The sequence below is a fragment of the Stenella coeruleoalba genome, assembly GCF_951394435.1.
Source record: "Stenella coeruleoalba genome assembly, chromosome: 8".
NCBI classification, from domain to species: domain Eukaryota; kingdom Metazoa; phylum Chordata; class Mammalia; order Artiodactyla; family Delphinidae; genus Stenella; species Stenella coeruleoalba.
Window position 1 is genome coordinate 94366892 of NC_137154.1, and position 27223 is coordinate 94394114.

The 27223-nt window shown below is 39.0% G+C and overlaps 1 protein-coding gene across 1 annotated transcript; it reads left to right on the forward strand.

Moving 5' to 3' along the window:
- Positions 1-26412, forward strand: ARCN1 (archain 1). The gene is made up of 10 exons (XM_079930029.1): positions 1-153; positions 10854-11117; positions 11614-11793; positions 11925-12130; positions 12956-13120; positions 16869-17034; positions 19034-19181; positions 19492-19600; positions 22227-22431; positions 24334-26412. Exons 1-10 carry the CDS (start codon positions 151-153, stop codon positions 24421-24423), a joined length of 1536 nt encoding a protein of 511 aa, XP_079786155.1. The 5' UTR covers positions 1-150; the 3' UTR covers positions 24424-26412.
- The last annotated feature ends 811 nt before the right edge of the window (positions 26413-27223 follow it).

The following is a 27223-nucleotide window of genomic DNA, read 5'->3' on the forward strand; positions in this document are numbered from 1 at the left end:
TCGAGGCCGCCATCTTGGCAAGAGGCGAAGCGCCCGGTGCTCCTGTCAGGGGGGCAGTAGGTCCGGAGCGGCCGGTGCTCCCCTTCCCCCGACCCCAGCCCTAGCTGCAGTGGCGCCGGAGCTCGGGTGCGACCCACCACCGCCGTCGCCATGGTAAGACCCGGGCCGGGCCTAACTCCCGGGTCCCGGCCTTGCTCGACCGCTCTCCCTGCTGCCGGCCTGTGCTGGGGCCAGAGGAGCCCCGCCCCGAGGGCCCGGAGCTAGGCGCTTCCCCCGGGCTCTGGGAGCAGGGTGGCCTTCCGCACCCTGTGCTCGACCTCCCGGGAGATCCGAGGGACCTGACTCCAGTCCCTCTGTGGTCGCGCCCACACCCCTCCCCCGCAACCAGCTGGGCACCCTCCTCTGCCGGGACCCGGGCCCGAAAACGGGCCCAGGGTTGTTGCTCTGCAAGAACCTCTTAGTGATGTCCCTTGGACCCCACGCTGTGGACGTGGGCGCTAGTGCCCAGCAGGTTCCGTGGGCACCTAGGCGCAGCAAGCTGGGCCTCTCGAGGGTTCTCTTCCTTTTGTAAAAAGCTCACCTCTCATCCCCGGTGTTCCGTAGGCCGTTGAAGTTTGAAATCTAAACCCATTAGCGTTCAGGACTTTTTCTTTAGTTTGTTTGAAAAGGACAAATAGAGGAAAGTTCGAAAGGAGGCATAGAACAGGAAGGAATAACTTCTGACACTAATTTGTCCCTAATTTGTAGGACCCAAGTGTCCCAGAAACCTGCCTCCTACTTCTGTAGATCTTAGGTGGGTCCATTTGTCAGTGTGATTGAGTGTACACTGTGTATAAGAGCATTGGGAAAATGTGAGCCGAGTTATCGATATCACAGGCTTTCTGCCTTCAGGGAGCTTGTCGTTCTGGTGAAGTGAAATGTGAATGTGGCATATTGTAATCAGATATCTCACAGGAGGGAGGAGGAGTTTATACTCTGGGACCTGTCACTTGCCTTCAGTTGCATTATCTTTGTGTTCTCATCTATTGTTAAAATTAACGTGGGTGCGAGATGGGACACAACAGTGCTCACTCCACTGCCTCTTTCTTTCTCACGTCGATTTGTGGATATTTATGAAGTAGGAGAAATTTTTTGGTTCCAAACAAGCTAGTAATTTTTTTAAGTGCACTTTATGCCCTTCAGTCTTTTGAAGGACAGTCTTTTTTTTTAATTCTATTTTTGTCAATAGATTATTAATTTGATTTAAAGCATCTTCCTACACACTTCAGAGATGACAGTATAATTTGGTGCCAATCATTAAGTTCTGTTCACGACCTTTTTAGATGAGAACTTGGTTGGTGGGGGGGGGATTCATGCTTGGGCTTTAAACCACTGAAAGGTTTTCTTCAGCTTCAGGCATATAAATTGCATCAGGTAGGTTTACCTCATAAAACTTTTATGTTGGACGTAAAATTTCCCAAAACTCCTTTCTTCGTTTCCACTAGGAGGCTTAGTATTTGGGTAGTGATTTTTAAACTACTTCCTTTATACATCCTGGATGTACCTATAGTGCATTTCAGAGTATATTGTAATATTAAAAGCAAAATTAAAGTCTTGTATTATATAAACGAAATATAGATTAATCTTTACACAAACCTTGTTTGTTGAAAAGTTCTTGGAACCTCATACTATTTTTTTTCCTAGTATGATTTTTAATTCATAGATAACCAGAGGGATGGTAGAGCCCTAGATGTTGAGTGGTAAATATAAAAATATAAATTTTCCATGTTATTTGGACATGTGTGCATATACATACAGTTGTGTCATGTTTAAATATGTATGTGTTTCTGAATTACTTGGGACTTGGCATGATCCAGATACCTACAGATTTGTGTACTCTGGATAACAACTTATCTCAGTACATTCTGTAAGACATTATTAAGTATTTTTCTGTGTAATGTTTTTGGGTTCTATTCCTTTACAAAGAGATCCCTGGACAAAGAAAGGTCCAAATAGGGTAACATTTTGTAAGATTTCTTGGATCTAAAAGTTGTATCCAAACTTCTGAAAGTTGATTTTTCCTCAACATTTTATTATAAAATTTTCAAACATGTAGGAAAGTTGAAAGAGCTTTACAGTGAACACCCCATGTAACCACCAGCTAGATTCTGTAATTAACATTTCACTATTCTTGCTTTATCACGCATCTAATGATCCATTCATCCTTGTAGCCATCTTTTTTTTAAAATGCGCTTTAGGGTAAGTTGTAGATATCAGTATGTAAATGTTGATTTTTGAAAAATAAATTTCCTTTAGCTTTAGTTACTGAAGTTGGTGCAAAATGTCCTACACTACAAAGTCCTTCTAGAGAAATAAATGAACAAATGGAAAAACAAATGGCCTATGATGACTTTGTTATAAAATGAAGTACAAAAAAAGCATCTTTTGATTTGATCTTTTTTTCCAGCTTTCTGCAAATTAATGAGAACATGTTCTTATTTTCTTAACACTTGTCAGATATCATTATAGTCAGTTCTTTTTTTTAGTAAACTTATATTTGAATGAACTTGATATTAAGTCTCATGGTAGCCCTAATCTGTAAAATCTTTACTTATCTACAGAGTGCTGTTCTCTTCTTATCTACTAAGTATAGGCAATGAGTAAATTTACTGTAGTGATCACATTAAATGTAAATGATCACAATATGTTCAGTTTCCAAGAGTCATTAGTTATTAGAAAGCTAGATTTGGGTTTGTATGGCTGGTCTACACATGATGGGGGCGGGGGGAGACTGAAATCCTACACAGTAATAACAGTTCCCAGTTAGGGAGTTATTATTGTTTTGGTTTTTCTTTTTTCTTTTTCTTTTTCATATACAATACAGCAGCTGCACAGCTATTGTATTCTTTATGTATTTTTTTGATTGTTGTTTGAGAGGAGAGTGAAAATGATTTTCTTGAGTTTCTTTTGATTTACCATCTTATTTATTCTCCAAATAGAAGGTACACTGCAGAAACTGAGAACAATGTCCTTTTATTTATTTATTTAAAAAAAATTTTTTTTTTTTTTTGCGGTACGCGGGCCTCTCACTGTTGTGGCCTCTCCCGTTGCGGAGCACAGGCTCTGGACGCTCAGGCTCAGTGGCCATGGCTCACGGGCCCAGCCGCTCCGCAGCATGTGGGATCTTCCCGGACCGGGGCTCGAACCCGTGTCCCCTGCATCGGCAGGCGGACTCTCATCCACTGTGCCACCAGGGAAGCCCTGTCCTTTTATTTTTATACTCTACAGGTTTTTGTTTTAGAACAGAAACTTGTGATGAGCTTAAAACTCTCACTGAGTAACTTCAGGTTTTGGTTTTGTATGTACTCTGTATTTTATTGTAATCTTCCCCCGATTTGATTTTATCTGTAATCACTTCATGCATACAAGAAAGATGAAATGGTCCTCTATGACAGTTGTAGAAGCTGGCCTTAATATGATCATGAATTATATATATATCATCATTACAGTGAATTACGAGGAACAAAGTGACTGGCTAATTCTGGAAGTGAGGAATACTGAAGCATTTAGAGGTTCAAGGAAGTCCTTGACTTTTTTTCTTTAGGGAATTATGCGTATTTACGCTGAATTACTACCTGTTATGCTTGGACCTCTATCACTAGTGAGGATGAAGGGATGATATGGCAGCTATCTGACACACATATACTATACACACACATGATTTGTTTTGGTTAGGCAGTTTGCCTTCTGGCAGCTTAATATTAATGTAAAGTATGGTTCCAAAGTGTTGATAGTGGGACTTCCTTGGTGGTCCAGTGGTAAGAATCCACCTTCCAATGCAGGGGACGTGGGTTTGATCCCTGGTCAGGGAGCTAAGATCCCACATGCCACGGGGCAACTAAGCCCATGTGCCACAACTACTGACCTCATGCGCCTCAACTAGAGAGTCTGCGTGCCACAAATTACAGAGCCCATGAGCCGTGGAACCCATGGGCCACAAGTACAGAGCCCAGGCACACTGGAGCCCGTGCCACAACTAGAGAGAGAAAACCCACATGCCACAACTAGAGAGAAGCCCGCGCACCAATAAAAAAACCAAAAAACCCAAAATATTGATAGTTACCACTGGAGCAGTGGGTGTGAAATGGAGGTATTGCACATTTTCTGTTGCTGTAAAGTTTTCAGATGCTTACACTTACAGAATCTTAAAGGTGCAAAGGCACTTTCACATAAACTAACCTCTATTTTCACATAAACTAACCTCTTTTTTAATTTATTTTTGAAATTAATTTATTAATTTATTTTTGGCTGCCTTGGGTCTTCGTTGCAGCACGCAAGCTTTCTCTAGTTGTGGTAGGCAGGGGCTACTCTTCATTGCAGTGCACGGGTTTCTCATTGCGGTGGCTTCTCTTGTTCTGGAGCGCAGGCTTTCGGGCACGCAGGCTCAGTAGTTGTGTCTTGCGGGCTCTAGAGCACAGGCTCAGTAGTTGTGGCGCACAGGCTTAGTTGCTCCACGGCATGTGGGATCTTCCCGGACCAGGGCTTGAACCTCTGTCCCCTGCATTGGCAGGCAGATTCTTAACCGCTGCACCACCAGGGAAGTCCCTAACCTCTATTTTAGGGATATTTCAAGAAACAATTAAGTGACATCCAAGGTAACATAATTAGTGGCAGAGGCAGAACAGAAACCTAATTCTCCAGGTTTCTTTACTCAAGGAACTTTCTGATCCATGTAGTTAAAGCTGGGTAGCAGAGTGTTGTTATTTAATACAAAAACAAATGACAATATATTCAAAGCATTTTAAGTATTAGAGAAAAGTTGTCTGACAAAGTGTAACCTAATGGGAAATTTTATTTTGTTTTTTTAAACAGTCCTGAAGAGATCATCTGCATAACTTCTGGACCCTCAGTTTTTGTATCTATAAAGCGATCAAGGGCTCTTGAAAGTTTGTTTTAGGTCTAAATGCTCTTTTCCAAAAATGTAAAAAACAAGTATAATAACTGTATAGAGAATCATACTTATTCACTCTTCCCCAAAGAAAATCAGATGAAATTACAGTAGGAAAAATTAACCTACCTTTTAGTATATACTATTTTTTAATAATTGGTAAACACTTATGTGAAGGGAAGCTTAATTATTTAAAGGCATTTAAGATGAATGTTAATTTAGGGTAGGTTAAATTTATCTTGTTTCGAGCTAACCATACCTTCCAGCCATGTTAATAACTGTGTTATTAACATGGATAACAGTGAATAGAAACCTTTGTCAGCTTTGTGGATCCTGCGATTGTGGTGTCTTGAGGTTTAGAGTTATGCTTAGTGTTGGGCACTTTGGTCCTACTTTGGGAGCCTTATTCTGCTTATATCTGTATAGTGGAATGTCTCAAAGAGAGTCCCAGAGTTCTGCTTGGTACCTACTATTTTACCCTACTGTTTCTTCATCTTTACATACTCAAATTCCCTGATTCATCAAAGCATAATTTAAATGCTCTTTCTTCCATCAAGTCATCAGTGATCTTGTGAGCTAGAAGTAATTTCTTCCTCTGAATTCCTATAGTGCATTACTTAACATATTCTGCCTAGTATTACAGTTATTTATGTTTGTGTCTTATCCCTATTAGCCTGCTGCTGCCTTTTTTTTTGAGTTATAATCGACATATAGCATATTACTTTCACGTGTACAACAATATCAGTAATTTGATATTTGTATGTATTGTGAAATGATCACTAAAATAAGTCCAGTTAACATTCATCACTATACATAATTACAAAAAAATTTAGTTTTTGGGGGATGCGAACTTTTGAGATCTTACTAGATCTCTTAAGAGAAGAATGCCAGTCTTACTGATTTCCTCATAGTATTCCCAGAGGGCATCTAGTGTGTGTAGTAGGTGTCCAATAAATAATTATTTAGTTAATTCTTATAGTAATACTGCTAAAATGGAGATTGCCACTGCCTATTAGCCTTTGACCATGCCCAATCAATAAAGCAAAGTGGGTGAATTGCCCCTCTACATTGCATACATCTTTCTGGTTCCAGGTTGCCTTTAATTTCCCTTTCATGTTGCCTTGATGTTAATTTTTACCTAAACTCTGTGGTATGGAGGTGTTTTAAATTCCAGCTGCCTAAGAACTACCCTGAAACATACAAACATTGTTTCTAACAGGCTTATTATTATTATTAGATATGTTAGACATGGGCTTTGTATTAAATCAGCATATTTATATAGGTCTGAAGGTTTGGTCTGAGCAGTCCTTTCTCTGAGTAGACTTTTTTTTTATTTTTGCGGTACGCAGGCCTCTCACTGTTGTGGCCTCTCCCGTTGTGGAGCACAGACTCCGGGCGCGCAGGCTCAGCAGCCATGGCTCACGGGCCCAGCCGCTCCGCGGCACGTGGGACCCTCCCAGACTGGGGCACGAACCCGCATCCCCTGCATCGGCAGGCGGACTCTCAACCACTGCGCCACCAGGGAAGCCCCCTCTGAGTAGACTTTTGACTTCAAATGTTTAAATTGTGCTGTGCTTAGTATCTTTACTGTGGCTTATTCTGTTCCTTCAAAACCTCATAAAATTCTAAGGTGGGGTACCATACTTCTTAGGACTGTGGTTCTCGGCCTTTTTTTTTTTTTTTTTTAGTGAGCGCTCTATAAGTATTAAATTTATGATGTGCTCCTATTTATTAGTAATATTTCTCACTGCATAAAGTGATTCTCCATGGGTCATTTGAGAATTACTACTCTAAAGGATCTATGAATTCTCTGACATTATATGTAAAATTTTGTGGGGAGTCCATTTGCATTATTTGAGTATTAAAATACTGCCAAACCCATAAAAGTAAAAGTCCATTGCCTTGAAGTGACAAATTTTTTAATGACATGCATTTCTTGGCAAGTTTATTATTAATAATGGTGCTGTTTTACATTGTGTGTGTCTTTTACGTTTACATATTTTGTGGCATAAGTTGTATAGCTTTGGCTTACATTTTTATTACACTCATTTGATCCTCATAATAGCTTGTGAGGTAGTCAGATGATGCTCCATATTCTCAGGGAGGAAACTGAGGCTAAGAGAAGTTGAAACGTAACTTAAGTCAGACAGATAGTAAATAGAAGAACAAAAAGTAGGATCCAAATTGTCTCACTTCCAGTCATTTAATTTTCCTGGTATATTAACTTAGTTCTTCACAAATTTAGAACACTATTTCTAATTCACATAGTCTAATTCACATAGAAGGAGAAACCAATGTGAGGTGATCCCAAATATAAGGGAATTCCTCATTTACCTGATGAGAATATTAAGAAGAAAAGCTTTTCAGAATATAAAACTTTTAGGACTATAGCACAAATAGTTAAATATGTTCTTAAAGTATTTAATAATTTACTTATACATATTGTTAAAGTTACATAAATAAGATTTTTAATTGAGAAATAATTCCTTTTTTCTGTTCTTATATTCATGAAACAGTTTATCCAAATTCTTCACAAGCATCATCATCACTAGGTCTTCTTTTTGAATTACCAGTTTTTTAGAACTTTTATACGTTGAGTTTTTTGATATTTGACACTTTTTGAATTCATATATTATATTGATACTTTTGGAAATTTTAACCCATTGGTATAACATTATGACAGTTGATTTTAAAAGAAATATTTTTGGGGAATTCCCTGATGGTCCAGTGGTTAGGACTCCATGCTTTCATTGTCGAGGGCCTGGGTTCAATCCCTGGTTGATGAACTAAGATCCCGCAAACCTTACTTTATTTGGATGTACATGTCATACAAAGCTTTAGTGAACCAATACAGAGACATACTTGCTTATCATTCATAAGCTAAAGCAGCAACTACCTTTTTCTTTCTTTTTTTGCAGTGGTTGAAGCATGGTTTGGTTGAAACATGAACATCATATGATAAAAATTAATGTGAAATCAAATTTCTTGAGTATATTTGGTTTTAGTCTTCAAAGAAGTCTCTAAGTCTCTTGCCTGGTGATAATTTTAGGTCAATTTCTTCTTTTTCGAGATTAAGGTATTATCATTATGTGTGTACCAAAAATTACAGGAGTCCTTGCCCTTATTTGAAGAAATCTTCTTTATCTCACACTATTAATTTAAAGACATGGATGGGGGACAGTGTGGGGCATATAGTCTATATATAATATCTTTATATGGTAACAGATGGTAACTAGATTATCATGGTGATCATTTTGAAATGTATAGAAATATCAAATAACTATGTTGTATACCAGAACTAACATTGTGTTGTAGGTCAGTCATACTCTAAAAATAAACAAACAAACAAACAGAAAAGAGATCAGATTTGTGGTTACCAGAGGCGGGGGTGGGGGGAGGGAGAACTGGATGAAGGTAGTCAAAAAGTGCTAACTTCCAGTCATAAGATAAATAAGTACTAGGCATGCATTGAACAGTATGATAAATATAGCTAATACTGCTGTATCTTATATATGAAAGTTGTTAAGAGAGTAACGTCACAAGTTCTCATCAGAAGGAAAAAAAATTTTTTTTCTATTTCTTTTTGGCTGCACCGTGTGGCTTGCGGGATCTTAGTTCCCTGACCAGCGATCGAACCCAGGCCCTTGGCAGTGAAAGTATGGAGTCCTCTAACCACTGGACCGCCAGAGAGCTCCCTTTTTTCTATTTCTTTAATGTTGTATCTATATGAGATGATGGATGTTCACCAAACTTATGTGGTAATAATTTCATGATGTATGTAAGTCAAATCATTATGCTATACATGTTAAACTTTTACAGGGCTGTATGTCAATTACATTTCAATAAAACCAGAAGAAAAAAATGAAATTAAAGACATGGAATCACTGGGACTTCCCTGGCGGTCCAGTGGTTAAGACTTTGCCTTCCAATGCAGAAGGCGTGGGTTCAGTCCCTGGTTGGGGAACTAAGATCCCATATGCCGTGGGGTGTGGCCAAAAACTTAAAAAAAAAAAGACATGGAATCACCATGATGTACACTTAAAATATCTCACATTTTTATATGTTAATTTTACCTCAGTAAAGCTGAAATAAATAAAATTCTGTGGCCAACAACAACAAAATAGTAAAGTTAAAGACATGAGGTGGGAGATTTCCTTTGAAAAGAATGGATCATAACCTTGTTGCATTTTTATTCTTTTTCTGGGATCCTTTACTCCCCTCAGTATATCTTCTTGCCTCATGCCTGGGTGGTAGCAGAAACCTCCCAAGCAGCTGGTGATGGTGAAAGATACATTTCTTAAGTACAAAACTGTTCATTTTTTTAAAAAAAAAAACCAAACTATTTATTTAAAAAATTATAAATATTTTGGGGAAAGTGACTGTTTTGGGACTTTTAAGCTAGCTTGTTTGCCACTCTTGAAGTAACCAACTAATTTTATACTCTATACCTCTCTGTATGTCTGAAGTATTTTATCTTTTTAAAAGGATATAACTTACAAAACAAGATTCTTCCTTAGAGTATTTATTTATGATGTAGAACTACTTTCTATTTTTAAACTTTTTAATTCTATACAACGTAACTTTATGCTGGAATAATTAAGGTAAGTTTCAATATAGAGTTGATAGACTCAGGAACATAAAATTGTATAACTCCCTTAAAGGAGCTTCTTTCTAAACTTGCAGTTGTTATTTGGGAAATAGAGCAGTTGATAGCATTATTCTTGAGATTTCACATGAGAAAATTTGCCTGATGTTCATTGGAAGCAATTCAATCAGTAAAAATACAAATCTGTTTGGTAGAGGGAAATTATTTGTGCAGGATATAGATCAAACACTTTTTCGATATAAATTGTTTTTACCTAGCTGCTTGGAAATAAGCGTGATGGTAATTACCTCCCAAATACCCTAATGACCTATCCTTGATGAATAAGGACATTGTGTTCTCCTATAATTATTATAAAACTGTTCTGCTGTTTTGAAACTATGAGAATATTTATTCAAATTGACTAACTTGTTTTTTCTTCAAGCTGCTCACCTGTAGAGGACAGGTTTCTGTAAAGCTGAGAAGCCTGACCAGTAGGATGTTGATATTTCAGAGGTTGTATCCCAGGATTGAGGCTTCCAAAATGTGTAAATAGTCTTTTTGTTCCTTGTCCTTGTGAACTTTTGGGTTCCTGTACTGAAGAGACTATTAACACTGCACTTAATATTCTTACTACTCTGCTAATGGCATTTGGTCTTCTCTTCTTTGATGCTTTATTCATTTTGTTTAATGAAATGCCAGACTCTGAAAAAAAGACTGTTAGTCTTGATCATTGCCCAGTGTCAAAACCTGTATGAAACATTGAGTCATTTAGTTTTTCACTTTACAGATTGTTTGCATGTCTGGAGGTAAGATAGTGTGGGATGGGAAGGTTAATCAAAGAGCAGAAGATAAATTTAGACTCACTAGATTGGTTCCATATTCTAGGTAAAAATGAAATGAAAGGTCAGGGGCCTTGTATAAATCTTCAGTCTGCCTGATCAGACCTCTCTTTTGGCTGTGGAGATCTCTATTCTCCCTAGAAAAAGTTTAAGCTCTTCTTTATGGGTCTGCCAAAGCAGAGAGCAACCCAGTTTTGAGTCACAGGGTATCCATTCATAATGTATTTGTAGACCTAGAAAAAATTATTTCTTTACTAAGTTTTTCTCTAGGTATGTTATTGAAAAACAGGAGTAATAGCTTCATTTTCCTCTACTTTAGCTTTGTTTTATGAATGACATACTATAATTAAAAGAGCAATGAAGTAGAGTTTGAAAGTCAGCATTCTAATAGTAGTCACATCACTAAATAACTGAGTGTACCATTCTACAGAAGATGTGAGGATGCTGAGAAAACACATGTAAAGAAATAATTAATTAGTACTTATTTATATGTTCCCGGCAGGTGCTGTTGGCAGCAGCAGTCTGCACAAAAGCAGGAAAGGCTATTGTTTCTCGACAGTTTGTAGAGATGACCCGAACTCGGATTGAGGGCTTGTTAGCAGCTTTTCCAAAGCTCATGAACACTGGAAAACAACACACATTTGTTGAAACAGAGAGTGTCAGATATGTTTACCAGCCTATGGAGAAACTATACATGGTACTGATCACTACCAAAAACAGCAACATCTTAGAAGATCTGGAGACCCTAAGGCTCTTCTCAAGAGTGGTAAGAGTCCTGTAATATTGGGTTACAGTTTTTGTTTTTAAATTTTTTGTGTAAAACTGTTTTTCCCCCAAAGCAGCTGATGCTTATCAGTTTGCATGTTCTATGCCCCCAGCCCTCATCCCAGCATCTTATTGCTACAGCTCCTATTCATTCAGCAGACACTTACTGGGTATCCTAGACTGTAAGTATTACAAAGGAGAATATGAGAACTGCCCTTTTGTTTACCATTTCTCTGGCAGTTACTCTAACCTGCCTTTGTGGTTCTGACACTTGTTTGGCCATATTTTTAGATAATATTCTTCAGGTAAGATTTGTTGATGTAGCCACACACATAAAAGACTTTATGCCACAGACTTGCTTAAAATACAGAGTAGCAGAAGGAGCTAATAAAGGGATTTAGGCTTATTGAAATTTGTGTATTTTAAAGGATGATAACTGGAAAACAAAACTGCTGATAAATTCTAAATCTTTCTTTTCTATTGCTCTCCATGATTAGATTCCTGAATATTGCCGAGCCTTAGAAGAGAATGAAATATCTGAGCACTGTTTTGATTTGATTTTTGCATTTGATGAAATTGTTGCCCTGGGATACCGGGAGAATGTTAACCTGGCACAGATCAGAACCTTCACAGAAATGGATTCTCATGAGGAGAAGGTGTTCAGAGCAGTCAGAGAGGTAAATAGGGTCTTCTCTGGGACAGCTGGTTTGTATATCTTTCTTTTAGGCTTCATTATCTGATTTTCCCTTTTTTATTTGCTAGTCTAGTCTGTACTCAAAGCTACATCCAAGTATGTATCTTCTTGTAGACTCAAGAACGTGAAGCCAAGGCTGAGATGCGGCGTAAAGCAAAAGAATTACAGCAGGCCCGAAGAGATGCAGAGAGACAGGGCAAAAAAGCACCAGGATTTGGGGGATTTGGAAGCTCCACAGTGTCTGGAGGTAGCACAGCTGCTATGATCACAGAGACCATCATTGAAACTGATAAACCAAAAGTGGCACCTGCACCAGCCAGGTATAATCCAGTGTATCACCCAGAATGCAATCCTAGAATGGCAGATGAAGGCTGTATGTGTGTATCTCAGAGTGATATCTGATGTTTAGGCAAACTGTAAATAACAAGTGACTTGATGAAGTAAGATATAATATTAAATTTGGCTGCATAATATGGGGATAAAGAAGAAATCTGAATGTGGTGTTTTTTCCTTTTGTGTAAAAGAGAGTTCTTTTACAAATTATAACATGATCTCAATTTCCTATGAGAGTTGCCTTATTTTGGGAGAAGAGGGGATATTTAACTGTTTAAGGAACATGTATTTTTAATCTAGTGTTCATGAATGGATTTAAGGGAGAATCTGAACTACCTGAAATTATGTGAAAAAGTTCGTTTGTACACAGGTATATTTATCTGGATAGAAGGTACAAAGTTTTCATCAGATCACACATGCTTATGAAAGTATATACCTGTGGTCTTTGGGTACTTGAAGCTTATATGGGTTTTTTTGTTTTGTTCTGGCCGTGCCCCTGTGGCATACATGATCTTAGTCCCCAACCAGGGATGAACCTGTGGCCCCTGCAGTGGAAGCACAGAGTCCTAACTACTGGACCACCAGGGAATTCCTGAAGCTTATATGCTAATTGTGACCCAGCTGTCAGTTCGAGCAGGGAATAGTCTAGTCCACTAAACACTAGGAAGCTTGTGTTTTTTCCTTGAGGTATTCACATTCCTCTTAAAGAACAGCTTCAAGGAAAGCTTCAGTGATAGAGAATTATTAATTAGTTTTTCACTTTTTAAATCATGTGTGTATTTTTGTGTGTATGTGTGTGTTCTTCCACTTAGGCCTTCAGGCCCTAGCAAGGCTTTGAAACTGGGAGCCAAAGGAAAGGAAGTAGATAACTTTGTTGACAAATTGAAATCTGAAGGTGAAACTATCATGTCCTCCAGTATGGGCAAGCGTACCTCTGAAGCAACCAAAGTGCATGCTCCACCCATTAATATGGAGAGGTAAGTAGTAACTCTTTCAGTAAGAACAGACCACATAGTGTTAAAAAAAAATTATCTCAATGCACTGTAAATTCTTTTTGTGTCTTAATTTTTCCAGATTTAAAACACTTCCTACTGTATAGCACAGAGAACTATAGTCAATATCCTGTGATAAACCATAATGGAAAAGAATATGAAAAAGAATATATATATGTATAACTGAGTCACTTTGCTGTACAGCAGTTAAGCACAACATTGTAAATCAGCTATACTTAAATAAAATTTTTTTTAAGAAAGTACATTCTAGGTATTAACATGAGGTCTTCCCCCCTCCCCCCTTTAAACATGATTGGGGGCTCTCAGCCACCTGTTTTCTATTAAGTTTAGAACTTACCTTTCTATCAACTCTGTGGTGGCTAAATTAAACAAAAATAACTTTTCTTTGTGCCTAGTGTGTACTTTGTCTCTTAAAATGGAGCGGAATTAGAGGGCTAGAGTTATGATTAGCACTATACTATATTTTTGCATGTCTTTTTCTAATTAATTTTTTTTAATTTTAATTTTTTTTAAAGTGGTTACTTTTTTTTTTAATTAATTAATTTATTTTTGCTGTGTTGCATCTTCGTTTCTGTGCGCGGGCTTTCTCTAGTTGTGGCAAGCGGGGGCCACTCTTCATTGCAGTGCGCGGGCCTCTGACTATCGCGGCCTCGCTTGTTGCGGAGCACAGGCTCCAGACGCGCAGGCTCAGCAGTTGTGGCTCACGGGCTCAGTTGCTCCGCGGCATGTGGGATCCTCCCAGACCAGGGCTCGAACCCGTGTCCCCTGCATTAGCAGGCAGATTCTCAACCACTGCGCCACCAGGGAAGCCCTTAATTTTAATTAGTTTATTTTTGGTTGCATTGGGTCTTCATTGCTGCGCGTGGGCTTCCTCTAATTGCGTCGAGCGGGGGCTACTCTTCGTTTGTGTGCACGGGCTTCTCATTGCGGAGGCTTCTCTTGTTGTGGAGCGTGAGCTCTAGGCGCCTGGGCTTCAGTATTTGTGGCACACGGGCTCAGTAGTTGTGGCTTGCAGACTCTAGATCGCAGGCTCAGTAGTTGTGGCACATGGGCTTAGTTGCTCCGTGGCATGTGGGATCTTCCCGGACTAGGGCTTGAACCCGTGTCCCCTGCATTGGCAGGCGGATTCTCAACCACTGCGCCACCAGGGAAGTCCTTCTAATTAAGTTTTAAGGAGGACAAAATTTATAAATATCTTTAGTAGCAAATAATGTATTATCTTTTGCCTTTTAAGTATTTGAACCCAGTATAGAACATTTTGATTTGTCTCTTATCTTAGGACTGTGGTACTGTTTGGTAACATTTTTAAGTGGTAGTTATCAAGTTCACATATTCATGACTCAGATTTCTTGTTTTGAAGCCCAGACCTTCTACTGTTACTGATGGTTTTGAGGTCAAGTGAAAGATGAGTCTGGGAGGATACCTCTATCAGGTGTGCATAAAAGAGGAGTATGTTGTATGTCTTATTCTGTATGAAATGAACAGGGTTACGTCGGGATAAGTCTCTTAAATCACTAAAGCTCCTGTGCTATTCCTAGTAGTTGCTTTGAGGGAGACAGAGGCTTGACACTATTTTAATAAGATGTTGGAGACTGTCATGTACTAGAGAGGACTTGAGACTCTTTTCTGAATGATGAAATACTTCTTGAGCATGGAGCAAACGCTTGTGAAGGTAAATGAGACCCTGCATTGTCTTAAGATACATTCCTCTGTGGTCTTGAGTCTCATGCCTTTGTTTCTGGGAAGTCTTAGAGGTTAGAACAGAACAAAGTAGGATGCCAGAATAGTCTTTTTAAGCCTCTGCAGTTCACCCAGCTAAAAATAGTTTTAGTAAGGAATATGGGTAGATTGTACTTAACAATTGCCCGTAGCAGTAGCACCTTTTATTTTACTTATTTTGAAAACTAGATTATACATTCATATAGTTCAAAATTCAAAAGGTTCAAAGGGTATTGAACTAAAACTTCTTCCTCCCCCCAAGCCACGCAGGTTTCTCTTTTTGGAGGCAACTAGTATTAACTAGTTTTTTGTTTTTTTTTAATTTTTAAAAAATTTTTTAAAATTTAAAATTTTTTGGCCACGCCTCATGGCATGCAGGATCTCAGCTCCCCAACCAGGGATTGAACTCGTACACCTGCGGTGGAAGTGCGGAGTCTTAACCACTTGGATGCCAGGGAAATCTCAGTATTAACTAGTTTTTGTGTGAATCTTCCAAGAGGGATAGTCTATGTATAGATGAATAAAAACATGGTACAATTTCTGTATTTCTCCTTTTTATACATTAGTGGTGGCATACTAGACACATTTCCAATTGCTTTTTTCACTTATTTCGAAGACAAGAATTTCCTTATTTGAAGCTATAGAGAAATGCAGTACCTTACCCTAGACTGGATCTTGTACTACTATAAGGGGCATTATTAGGTCAACTGACAAAATTGGCATATGAATGGTAGATTAAAGTATTGTGTCAATGTAAATTTACGACGTTAATAACAGTACTGTGGTTATGTGAAAGAATATCCTGTTCTTACAAAATACACTCTGAAAATGTTTAGGGATAAAGGGCCATGATGTATATATATTCTGCCTGTAAATGGTTCAAGGAAAAAAGTAAAATATATTTATATAGAGAGAGTGTGCAAATGATAAAACAAATGGGATAAAATGTTAACAATAGATAAAAAGGGTATAAATGTATTTCTGTTATAATTTTAGAAATTTTTTTCAAATAAAAAGCTTTTTCAATTGTTCCTCTTTTTTTTCCTAATTGCCCAGTATTCATTTTTGTGGATATACTTTTATGTATTTAAGTAGTCCCCCTATTGACGGACATTTGTCTCTAAACTTTTGCTATTACAAACAATTCTTCAGTGAATAACTTACTACATTGTTTTGCACAGGTGAGAGTTTATCTGTAGGATGAGGATTTGCTGAACCAAAGGGTGTAATGCTTTTATTTTATTTTATTTTATTTTTTAGGGATAAAGGTTGTTTTCCTTTTTTTAATTGAAGTATAGTTGATTTATAATGTTATGCTAATTTCTGCTGTACAGCAAAGTGACTCAGTTATGCATAATATATATAATATATACACATTCTTTTTAATTTTTGTTTATTTTAAATTTTATTTGTTTATTTTTGTCTGCATTGGGTCTTCATTGCTGCGCGTGGGCTTTCTCTAGCTGTGGCGAGCAGGGGCTACTCTTCGTTGTGGTGTGCGGGCTTCTCATTGCAGTGGCTTCTCTTGTTGCAGAGCACGGCTCTAGGCATGCAGGCTTCAGTAGTTGTGGCATGCAGGCTCAGTAGTTGTGGCTCGCGGGCTCTAGAGTGCAGGCTCAGTAGTTGTGGTGCACGGGCTTAGTTGCTCTGCGGCATGTGGGATCTTCCCGGACCAGGGCTCGAACACGTATCCCCTGCGTTGGCAGGTGGATTCTTAACCACTGCGCCACCAGGGAAGTCCCCACATTATTTTTTAATATTCGTTTCCATTATGGTTTATCCCAGGAGATTGGATATAGTTTCTTGTGCTATACAGTAGGACCTTGTTGTTTATCCATTCTAAATGTGATAGTTTATATAATGCTTTAAATTTTGATACATATGGCTGCAGCACCTTTAAATAAGTTGCTTATGGCTAATCACCATTAAACCCCGGAGAAAGAGAGTTCTGGTTTTTACCTGTCTGAGCAGATTTATCATTCTTTCTCTACAGTGTGCACATGAAGATTGAGGAAAAGATCACACTAACCTGTGGACGAGATGGAGGATTACAGAATATGGAGTTGCATGGCATGATCATGCTTAGGATCTCAGATGATAAATTTGGCCGAATTCGTCTTCATGTGGAAAATGAAGACAAGAAAGGGGTGCAGCTACAGGTGTGTAGAGGCTTTTGATAAGGGAGTATTAAGGCTTTTGTCTACCTAACACAGTCATTCTCAACTGGAGTTCCCTGTATGAACCATAGAACACAGAAGATTATTTAACTTATATAACTAGTGCCATTCTAGATGCATAGGAAAGAAGTTAATTTAAATACAGAAGATTATTTAACTTATATAACTAGTGCCATTCTAGATGCATAGGAGAGAAGTTAATTTATTACCTACAGTGGAAGCCTTGAATTGATAAATGCCTTCCCAAGACAGTTGGGAATGACTGACAGCAGCTGTATTAGTATGGCCTTTTAATACTGGAATTGAGTGAAAGGTCATTTTGAAATCTAATAAATGACTTCATACTCACAAAGGTACAAAGAGATGCATATTTGTTACTATTATGCAAAGAGTAAATTCATTTAGGATATTGCTTGAAATATAATTTAAAAAACAAAGTTTTAAAACTTAATAGGGTGGTATTTTATTTTATTTTTAAATTTATTTATTTATTTTATTTTATTTTTGGCTGCGTTGAATCTTTGTTGCTGCACACAGGCTTTCTCTAGTTGCAGTGAGTGGGGCTATTCTTCGTTGTGGTGCGCGGGGTTCTCATTGAGGTGGCTTCTCTTGTTGCAGAGCACAGGCTCTAGGTGCCTGAACTTCAGTAGTTGTGGCATGCGGGCTCAGTAGTTGTGGCTCATGGGCTCTAGGGCGTAGGCTCAGTAGTTGTGGCGCACAGGCTTAGTTGCTCCGCGGCATGTGGGATCTTCCTGGACCGGGGCTCAAACCCGTGTCCCCTGCATTGGCAGGCGGATTCTTTTTTTTTTTTCTTGCGGTACGCGGGCGTCTCACTGTTGTGGCCTCTCCCATTGCGGAGCACAGGCTCCGGACGTGCAGGCTCAGCGGCCATGGCTCACGGGCCCAGCTGCTCCACGGCCTGTGGGATCTTCCCGGACCGGGGCTCGAACCTGTGTTCCCTGCATTGGCAGGCGGATTCCTATCTTCTGAGCCACCAGGGAGGTCCCGGCAGGCAGATTCTTAACCACTGCGCCACCAGGGAAGCCCGGGAGGTATTTTATTAAAGCAGGTTATGACACTAAGCTTACTCATTCTGCTGCTATATAAACTGCCAGTGCTTGTTTTGTTAGCTGAAGGGCAGTATCTAATGGTATATTTGAAAAGTACGTAAAATCTTAAAATGAATATGTATGTTCCACCTACCTGGCTGTGTAAGAGACTTTCTTTATATTATTACAGTTCTTGTTAACAGTTTATTTAGATGGTTGATCCTACATCTCTTGTCACGAGAACAAAGCCTTTTCAGCGAAGAAAGTGGTTTTGTCTACGTTTTATTCCACTCATAACCAGCACACAGTTGTCTTTTGGAAGTAGTGCTTATATTATTTGACAGTAGCTTTGCTGGCTCATAAAGTCTATGTAGTCTGCTATCCACAAGTTACTTCTTTTTCCTTTTTTCTCCTAATGTGACTTCTTTTAAAAAGATCAGTCCATCTTAGTTGGCCTGAGTTTGAACAACTTTTAGGCAAAATTGCAGCTAAACTTTCCACAGAGCTTTTCCCTCTTCTGTCTCTTTAGTATAAGGCCAGGACTGCTACGTGACCCAGCCAGCTGATCAACGTCTGACCCTAGTCTTCTATTTGGCAAGCTTGGCCTCACCATCAGGCTGCTCCCTATGAAGTATTTTTGTAAAGGACTTGGTTAATGGTCTTTTAACTTTTTCAGTTACAAAGTTACTAACTTGTTACTTACAAACAAAACGGCTTAGAGTTGAAATTACTTTATTACTATTTTTTAAATGTCTTAAATCTTTAAAAGTCTTTGAAGAAGGGAAATCTTTCTTCAAAATAAAAAACAATTGGAACTTTTTAGGCACCCTGTTCTAGATGTTTAGATTATGGGCCATGTAAGACCAAAAGAAATTTATTTCCTGTCTTATAATGTCTGAACCTCAGAAGTTTTCTTTCCCTTCTCATTTCAGACCCATCCAAATGTGGATAAAAAACTTTTCACTGCAGAATCTCTAATTGGCTTGAAGAATCCAGAGAAGTCATTTCCAGTCAGTAGTGACGTTGGGGTGCTGAAGTGGAGACTACAAACCACAGAGGAGTCTTTTATTCCACTGACAAGTAAGTGCCTCTGGCCAGTCCTACTAAGCTAGACTGTACTGAGAACTAGAAATAGCCTTGGCTTGTACCTTCTTCATTGCCACAATTCTTTTTCACAAAATGACCTTTCAGAATGGACTCAGTGCTATATTTAGTGTATTGTGGTAATAAGTAGCTTAAATTTTAAACACTTTTAATTTTGAAACCATTATTTTTAGTAGTTTACACTAGGATGTTTAAGGCCTGCAGTTGTCAGTTTTGATTTGCCATCTTAACTTTCCTCCATTCTTTTTCTAATGTTCTAATATACCTGCTTTGCTTTTCTCTTCAGTTAATTGCTGGCCCTCAGAAAGTGGAAATGGTTGTGATGTCAACATAGAATATGAGCTACAAGAAGATAATTTAGAACTGAATGATGTGGTTATCACCATCCCACTCCCGTAAGTACCCCACATAATCATTTTTTCTATAGCGAGCTTATAGAACTAGTCTTTTGGAACTCCTTTTGGAGGCAGCACTTAGCTGGCTATCCATTCTAAGATATTTGTTTCTCATAAAGGTCAATTGTGAAAGAAACCAGGTACAAAAGGCTGCATACTTACTATATGATGCCACTTATAAGACATTCTGAAAAGGTATTACTCTTGGAACAGAAATCAAGCATTTGATTGCAGAGGAGCACAAAGGAACTTTTGGAGATGATGGAAATGTTCTATGACTTGATAGTAATGGTGCTTACAGGCTACATTTGTCAATGCATTGAGCTGTACACTTTTAAAGGAGTGGATATTACTGATTTTAAAGCCAAACAAGCAAAGCTGGTTATAGTTCTAGGGCTGTGTTTTCAGATATTGGTCTTCAGATTGTTCATGTAGTAATGAAGGTTTCCAGAAGGAGGAGCCAATTCTCAGTCAGACTTTCTCTGCTTTGTTTTGCAACTCTTAAAGGAATTGAGTCTGACAGACTGAAGTTTTCTTTTTCACTTTCTTCTCTAAATTTTCAGCTAAAGATGAGATTATGTTTTCAAGGGTACTATTCTTGCTGAAACAAGATATCTACATTAGTTTCAGTAAATTTTCTAACAGCTTTATTGAGGTATAGTTGACGTGATAAACTACACGTATTTAAATTATAAAGTTTGATAAGTTTTGGCATGTATGCACCATCATCACAATTAAGATAACAAAAATATGCATCCCCCCGAGAAGTTTACTTTCTGTAAGTTTTTGATGTGTGCTTAAATGGCCTACTTTCTAGGATCATCTGGAAATACTCTCTACTTTATCTCCTCACTAGCATTTCTAGTGACTGAACTATTATTGCTTCACCATTGAATCCCTGCTTCTCTGCTCTGCCTTTCAGCACCCCCATGATTAAGTACAGGGCTTAATTATGAATACCCAGTAAGTGAATTCTTAGTGTGTCTATACTATTAAATTGCTTGGTTATTATTACAGAGAAAATGGTTCTAATTTAATCTGTAGTTGTGTTCAAATTAATTTTAATTTAATTTGAATTAAAATTAAATCTAATTTATTTGTAGTTTGATTCAGGCCTTTACATGGCCAGGTCTGGTTTTAGTCATTCTTATTTCCATTTTTTAAAATATGCTTTATTACCAGTATCCCCTTTAATGGGCTAATCATCTTATTCTTCACAGCTTGGTTATTATTTCAGAACAATAGATGGCTGCCTTGAACCATTGTGAGACTTGGGCGTTGGTGACAGGTGTGGGTTTTATTTTGTCAAGATTTATTTTACTAGACTATTTTTAGGATGCCACAAGTTTTAGGCCTCTCCATCTACCCTATAATTGTGGTTATGGTGGTTTCCTGTGTCTTAGTTCAACTTTGCAATAGTCTCCAGAAGAGACCCTTAGACAGCATTTTACCCTATTGTCTAGAACTGATCAAATTAGAGGATCTCAGAATCAGAATTGGAACAAGGGCAAAGGGAAGAAACATACATACAACTGGGACCATAAAATTGATAGGGAAGAGTTAATTGTGTTATATCACCCTTAAAGTTTTCTTTGTCTCCCTTATTTACCCTGCCTTTAATGCAAACATTGGATGTCACTGGTGAATTAAAAGATGGTAAATTTAGAGTGTGTAGGAGTAGCTGGCACTGCCTGTCAGCCGTGTGCGGGGATGCACAGTGCGTCCTGACTAGCCCTGGTTCTCTTGCAGACTAAGGACAACTGTGTAATATCTCTCTTTCCCATCACGTTCACATTTTGCCCAGGGGTAATTGTGCTTTCACTTATCAAATAAAAGTTCAGTTACTGGATTACAAATCAAATAAACCCACTGGCATCAACTACAATAAGTTTTAAAACCTTCTAAAATCTTTTTTTTTTTTTTTTTTGTGGTACGCGGGCCTCTCACTGTTGTGGCCTCTCCCGTTGCGGAGCACAGGCTCCGGACGCGCAGGCTCAGCGGCCATGGCTCACGGGCCCAGCCGCTCCGCGGCATGTGGGATCTTCCCGGACTGGAGCACGAACCCATGTCCCCTGCATCGGCAGGTGGACTCTCAACCACTGCGCCACCAGGGAAGCCCCTAAAATCTTTTAAAAACATCCTCTCAAAGGTCCAAATTCATCTCCATTCTAAATAACCACATAATGGTGTTTAAGTTCTCCCCCACTGTTACTATCAACCTGTTTTTCCCCTCATTGGCATCTATGAAGAGAGCTACACTATGTTAAACTTCCATCATGACAAGGCAGCAAACCATTAGTGCAGTATTTTTGGAAATACATCCCACTTTACACATTTGTCAGTCTCAGTCCCCTGCCAGCTCCAGATCTAGTCCATAAGTTGGAGCAGCCCAGGACTATGTTTGCCCATTACTTATGGTTGCATATATCTGTACCTACAAAAGGAATTAATGAGACCCTTGGCCAAGGTTAAGGGTCCTTGAAGTTATCAGGGAGTCTAATTTTTTCTAGGACTATATAAAAGTGGGCAGAATTTGAGGAGCATAATCAAATTTGGGGCTGGTTTTCCTTGGCATAGTTCTTCTAGCTCTGGACAGCTAACTTGACACGGATGTTTCTTGTGACAGATCTGGTGTCGGCGCACCGGTGATTGGTGAGATTGATGGCGAATATCGACATGACAGTCGACGAAATACCTTGGAGTGGTGCCTGCCAGTGATTGATGCCAAAAATAAGAGTGGCAGCCTTGAGTTCAGCATTGCTGGGCAGCCCAATGATTTCTTCCCTGTTCAAGTCTCCTTCATCTCCAAAAAAAATTACTGTAACATACAGGTACCCCTGTTTAATAGAGAACTTATATGGGGAAAGTGGTAGGACGGATACCTGATAGGCAACATGACTTCATGGTCAGAGCAGAAATCAGAAAAGCTGATGTCCCCCGTGGATTCCTTTGCTGCCTCATTGTGTAATCTTGGTCAGTTCTTCACCTGCTTTGTCTCAGTTTTCCTCTCTAGATCAAAGTAAAGAAATTGAATATGACTACATATAAAAGTACTTATGGGTTGTGCAAGACTCATATCTCTTAGTTGCCTGCTTTTTTTAATAATCTCATGTATCTTAACATCCATTTGCCAAAACACTCAACACATGACTTAGTAATGCCTTCTATATTGTCACTTGGTTTGATCCCAAGGAATGAAAGAAAGTTTATTTGGAAGACGAAATTACTGCCAAAAAAGGTGATTCTAATACAAATAGATACCGTTTTTGTGTTCTTTTATGTCACAGCTTCCCTTCATTAATACGGATAATCGTAAGCCAATTCTGTTGTAAACCTTGTCCTTAAGGTAGGCAGGCAAAGCAGGGGAAATCTGTGAACTGTTTATTTATTTATTTATTTATTTATTCATGCATTCATTCATTCATTCCGTGCCATGCACCTTGTGGGATCTTAGTTTCCTGACCAGGGATTGAACCCAGGCCCATGGCAGTGAAAGCACTGAGTGCTAACTACTGGACTGCCAGGGATTTCCCTGTGAACTGTCCTTCAGATCATTATTTTTAACTCTTTGTTCTTCCAGCGTTCAAGTTGCATTATAAGCACTGAGTTTATATTGTTATCTTCCCCTCGGACTTGTTGATTTGCTTGTCATTCTGGTTATCTTCCCAGATGTTCTCTGTCTCTCCTGAAAGTGCTTGGGAAGTTATAGTTTCATCTGTTGGATGATTCCAAAGAGCAGTTCTCCCTCCCTCCCTCCCTCCCTCCCTCCCTCTCTCCCCCTCTCCCTCCCTCCCCCTCTCCCTCCCTCCCCCTCTCCCTCCCTCCCCCCATCTCAGTTATTGGCTTAACCCCATCAGTATTGGGAGCACATTGTTGAACCCAAGACATTTTCCTGTTACTGACCATTTGAAGAACAGGACAGTATAATTGCTCTGTCAGAACCTCACTAGAAAATATGAATCAGTGGTTTAAGTTTTGTGTTGGTGCCACTACACGCACCATTGTTACAGGTAGTTCATTAAATTGGACATCTATTATTATTAATAAAGAGAAATCTCAGGACTTCCCTGGTGGTGCACTGGTTAGGACTCCGAACTCCCAACGCAGGGGGCCTGGGTTTGATCCCTGGTCGGGGAGCTATATCCCACACGCATGTCGCAACTAAGAGTTTGCATGCCACAACTAGGAGCCCGCCTGCCACAACTAAATACCCAGTGCAACCAAATAAATAAATACTAAAAAAAAAAAGTAGGTTTAAATAAAAAATAAATAAAAAGAAATCTCATGAGAAGGACCCAGCCATACCTAGAAAATGAATATGATAGAACAACTTAGTGAGACTGAGAGCAAATTAAATAATGTTGAATTGTTAGAATGTTGCATTTTGGATCAAAATGTTAATCGATTATCCTGATAGAATGTCTATGACTTTCATAGGTTTTATAGGGCAGGGCCTGGGCAGTGGCCACTCATTCTGGACCTTTTACTTAATATTAATACCACTCTACATGTCATCCCAACAGTTGTCTTTTCTATCTAGAGAGCAGATTAATCATGTTGGTGGGGAAGAGTGATGCTTTGAGCTGCAGTTGTGAATTGAACTTTTTTAGTATTTCTGAGTTACTTTTAATACTGCTTTAGGGGATTTGATCTGTTCTGTACTGAGAATTTAGCCAGCACCTTAAAGACCCGCTGTCCTTCTGCTTTACCTTACTCTCTGTTTGTTTTCCTAGGTTACCAAAGTGACCCAGGTAGATGGAAACAGCCCTGTAAGGTTTTCCACAGAGACCACTTTCCTAGTGGATAAGTATGAAATTCTGTAATACCAAGAAGAGGGAACCGAAAAGGAAAATTCTCAAATTAATAAAGAAGAAGCCAACAGTGGCTGAAGAATTTTTTCCAAACCTGCAAGCCATTGGAGACCCTTTTTTTCAAATACAGTGCACGATTCTCTGAGCGCAAGGACCCTCAACTCACCCTCAGTGTTTCAGTGTCACAGAGACATTCTCTGGCAAGGAAATGACACAAACATAAAGGGAAAGGCTGCTGATTTCTTTGGCAGATTTTACTGGCCAGCAGGAAAGCAAGCTCTCCAGAGAATGCCCCCAGTTAAACACTTTGTCCCCCATCAGCTAAGTTGTTTTTTATTTTAATGCCTAAATATATTTCATACTTTGTTTTTAAAAAGTTTTCTCTGCAGAAGGTTTTAATCTTTCATACTCCTTTCCTTTACCTTCAGTTTTTTTTCTTTATATATATCCAATCCAGCACTGAGATCATCTGCATATAGGCACTGTATTTGGCACTCCGGGAACAGGTTGATCTAATCCATTCTTGATTTCTGGACTATGCAGGTGAACTGCTTGAGGGGTAGGGGGTCTAGAAGTTAAAAGATAAGGATGTCTTATCCTTTTCCTATATCTATTCATCCCTCCATTCCTTTGCCAGGCTGTTTTCCTTGCAGTCTTGTTGCTCTGGTTTAGAACACTAGTGTGAATCCCACTTGTGTCAATATTAAAGACAGCTGAGAAGCAGCTTTCAAATGGTATAGCCCCCACTTCAAGGTGTCTGGGAGGAGAATGGTCATGTCCAGTTAGGGATTTCACACCCACAGGTAATCATGTCTGCTGCTGGTGCTACCCAGCCTTCCATTCTCCATATTTTGGGTACTTCAGCTAAAACATGATAGCTAATGGTCTTTGTAATCCATTCACATTCCTGAGATTCACCACCTCCCTCTTTCTGAATGTTCTCTGTGTCATCAGTTTTTTCCTTTCTATCAGACATGAGGTTATGATTTTGGAGGCTGTAGGTTCAGTGAGTCTTTGTGCCAATCCCATTGGTCCTGAACTATCAAGGAGCCTCCCTTTTCACCACCAAGTTTTTAGCATTTCAAGATTCAGCTGATTATATTGCTGTGTAGGCATCGATATATTCCATTCTAGCCTGCCCAGCATTTTTTCAGCAGCCTTTCTGTTCCTGTGTCTGAAATCCTTCCTTTTTCTCCCCTAAGCCTTTTCTGTTTAGTGTCATCATGTAATGGTTGTTTCTCAGCCCTTGTTTCTCAGCCCCATCTCATCCATTACTTCTTCAATGGAGAAGACTACATCAGCCAGCCCAGCGTTGGCTTTTAACCCAGTATTGCACTGGGAGTTGGTGGAGTTGCTGCCAGGCTGCAGCCACAGACAGGGGGAAGAGACAGATGACAGTAGATGACTTCCTGCACTTTCAGCTGGTTGGAGAGTACGACTCCCACTCTGAACAACATCTGACCTTCCCTGCAAAGAGTGTACTGTAATTGAAGCAGAGCAGTCACACACGAATGGCCATGGATGGAATTGTTTGCCAAAGAAATTTCTGGCCTTTCCCTTTCCCTTAACTGCATCAGGGAAGAATCCTTATCTCTAGCTTGGTTTCCACATAAGGTTTTTTTGAGGAAGGGGACTGGAACAAAAAAATCTGTCATGTAGTTAAGTAGACAAGAAATCTTATTAATTCAGTTTTGTTTGAGAGTTGCTTGTCCATATGATTTTTTTAAAGTGAAGTTTAGTTTCACAAAAACTTTTTTTTCTAAAATTACTTTTGGGGTAATATTTAAAATGAGAGAAGTTTTGTAACCCTGTAAAATACATAGGGAATATAACATTCCATTGTACACAAAGAAGGCAAATTCTTTAATCAAATAAAAAGTATTATAAAATGAATGTTTTTTAGACTGTTGACTCTCATACTTTGGTGTCTTCTCTGGTGTCTTCAGAATGCTGTAACAGGATCTAAGATTAAAAATTAATGATATGTTTCTTTAAGAGGAAATAATCTCTATCTGAGAGTATTCATTGCCTTTTCTCCCTATTACAGGTATTGTGTCTTGTGTATTTTTCTACATTTGAGCATATACACATACACATGCACTCCTGACAGTGTAGCTTTTGAATTTGATGCCACTTATGGGCTTTTGATCTTAATTTTGTCAGAGCCAGTTGTAGAGTCAGAAAAATGAGGCTTCATCTTTAAAGAATAACCATAGTTGGTGATATCTTGGAGCATTCTCTTCCCCATTAGACAAACAGTGGTAAGAAGTAAGTGATGCAGGCATGAGTGATGAAGGCCTTCCTTGGAAGTTGATAACTCCCTCAGAAAAGGCTTCTTCCTTACTTCCTTTTTATTTAACTTGAAAAATTATTGAATGTCACCAAATTGTTTGGAAGGCAAATCTCTGATGAATAGTAAGTTTCTGGAATGAATAAGTTTTTATTTTAATGGTGAAAGCCAAGATTTTGAGAAATTGCAAGAGAAATTGCAAGTATCTTTAATGTTGCTGAAGTGTGGCTTGGATCTCTGAGGCTGTAACGTTAATCCAGTGAAATGAAGCACACCAAAACCACGCCACACCCTCTGACTGGCAGCTGATCCTTCCACAGCATCAAGGGGAGTTTTTGTTGGCCTCTTGTGAGGGAAACTAACAAAATAATTAGATCTGACTGGGCATTCTGTTTAATGTAGGAGGTCTGTGGTTCCTGCTCTGGGTTAATTAATTCCACACAGAGGAGGTAGGGAGGTAGGTGAGTTCCTTTTTAAAAAAAAAGGTCTGTCATTCATCTACTCACAGTATCAAACCCCAAA

Excerpts from the sequence above, each read along its gene's own strand:
- ARCN1 (XM_079930029.1), top strand. Across the intron at positions 17,035-19,033 it reads AGAAAGGGGTGCAGCTACAG|ACCCATCCAAATGTGGATAA; the intron begins GTGTGTAGAGGC and ends TTCTCATTTCAG. Across the intron at positions 22,432-24,333 it reads AAAATTACTGTAACATACAG|GTTACCAAAGTGACCCAGGT; the intron begins GTACCCCTGTTT and ends TTGTTTTCCTAG.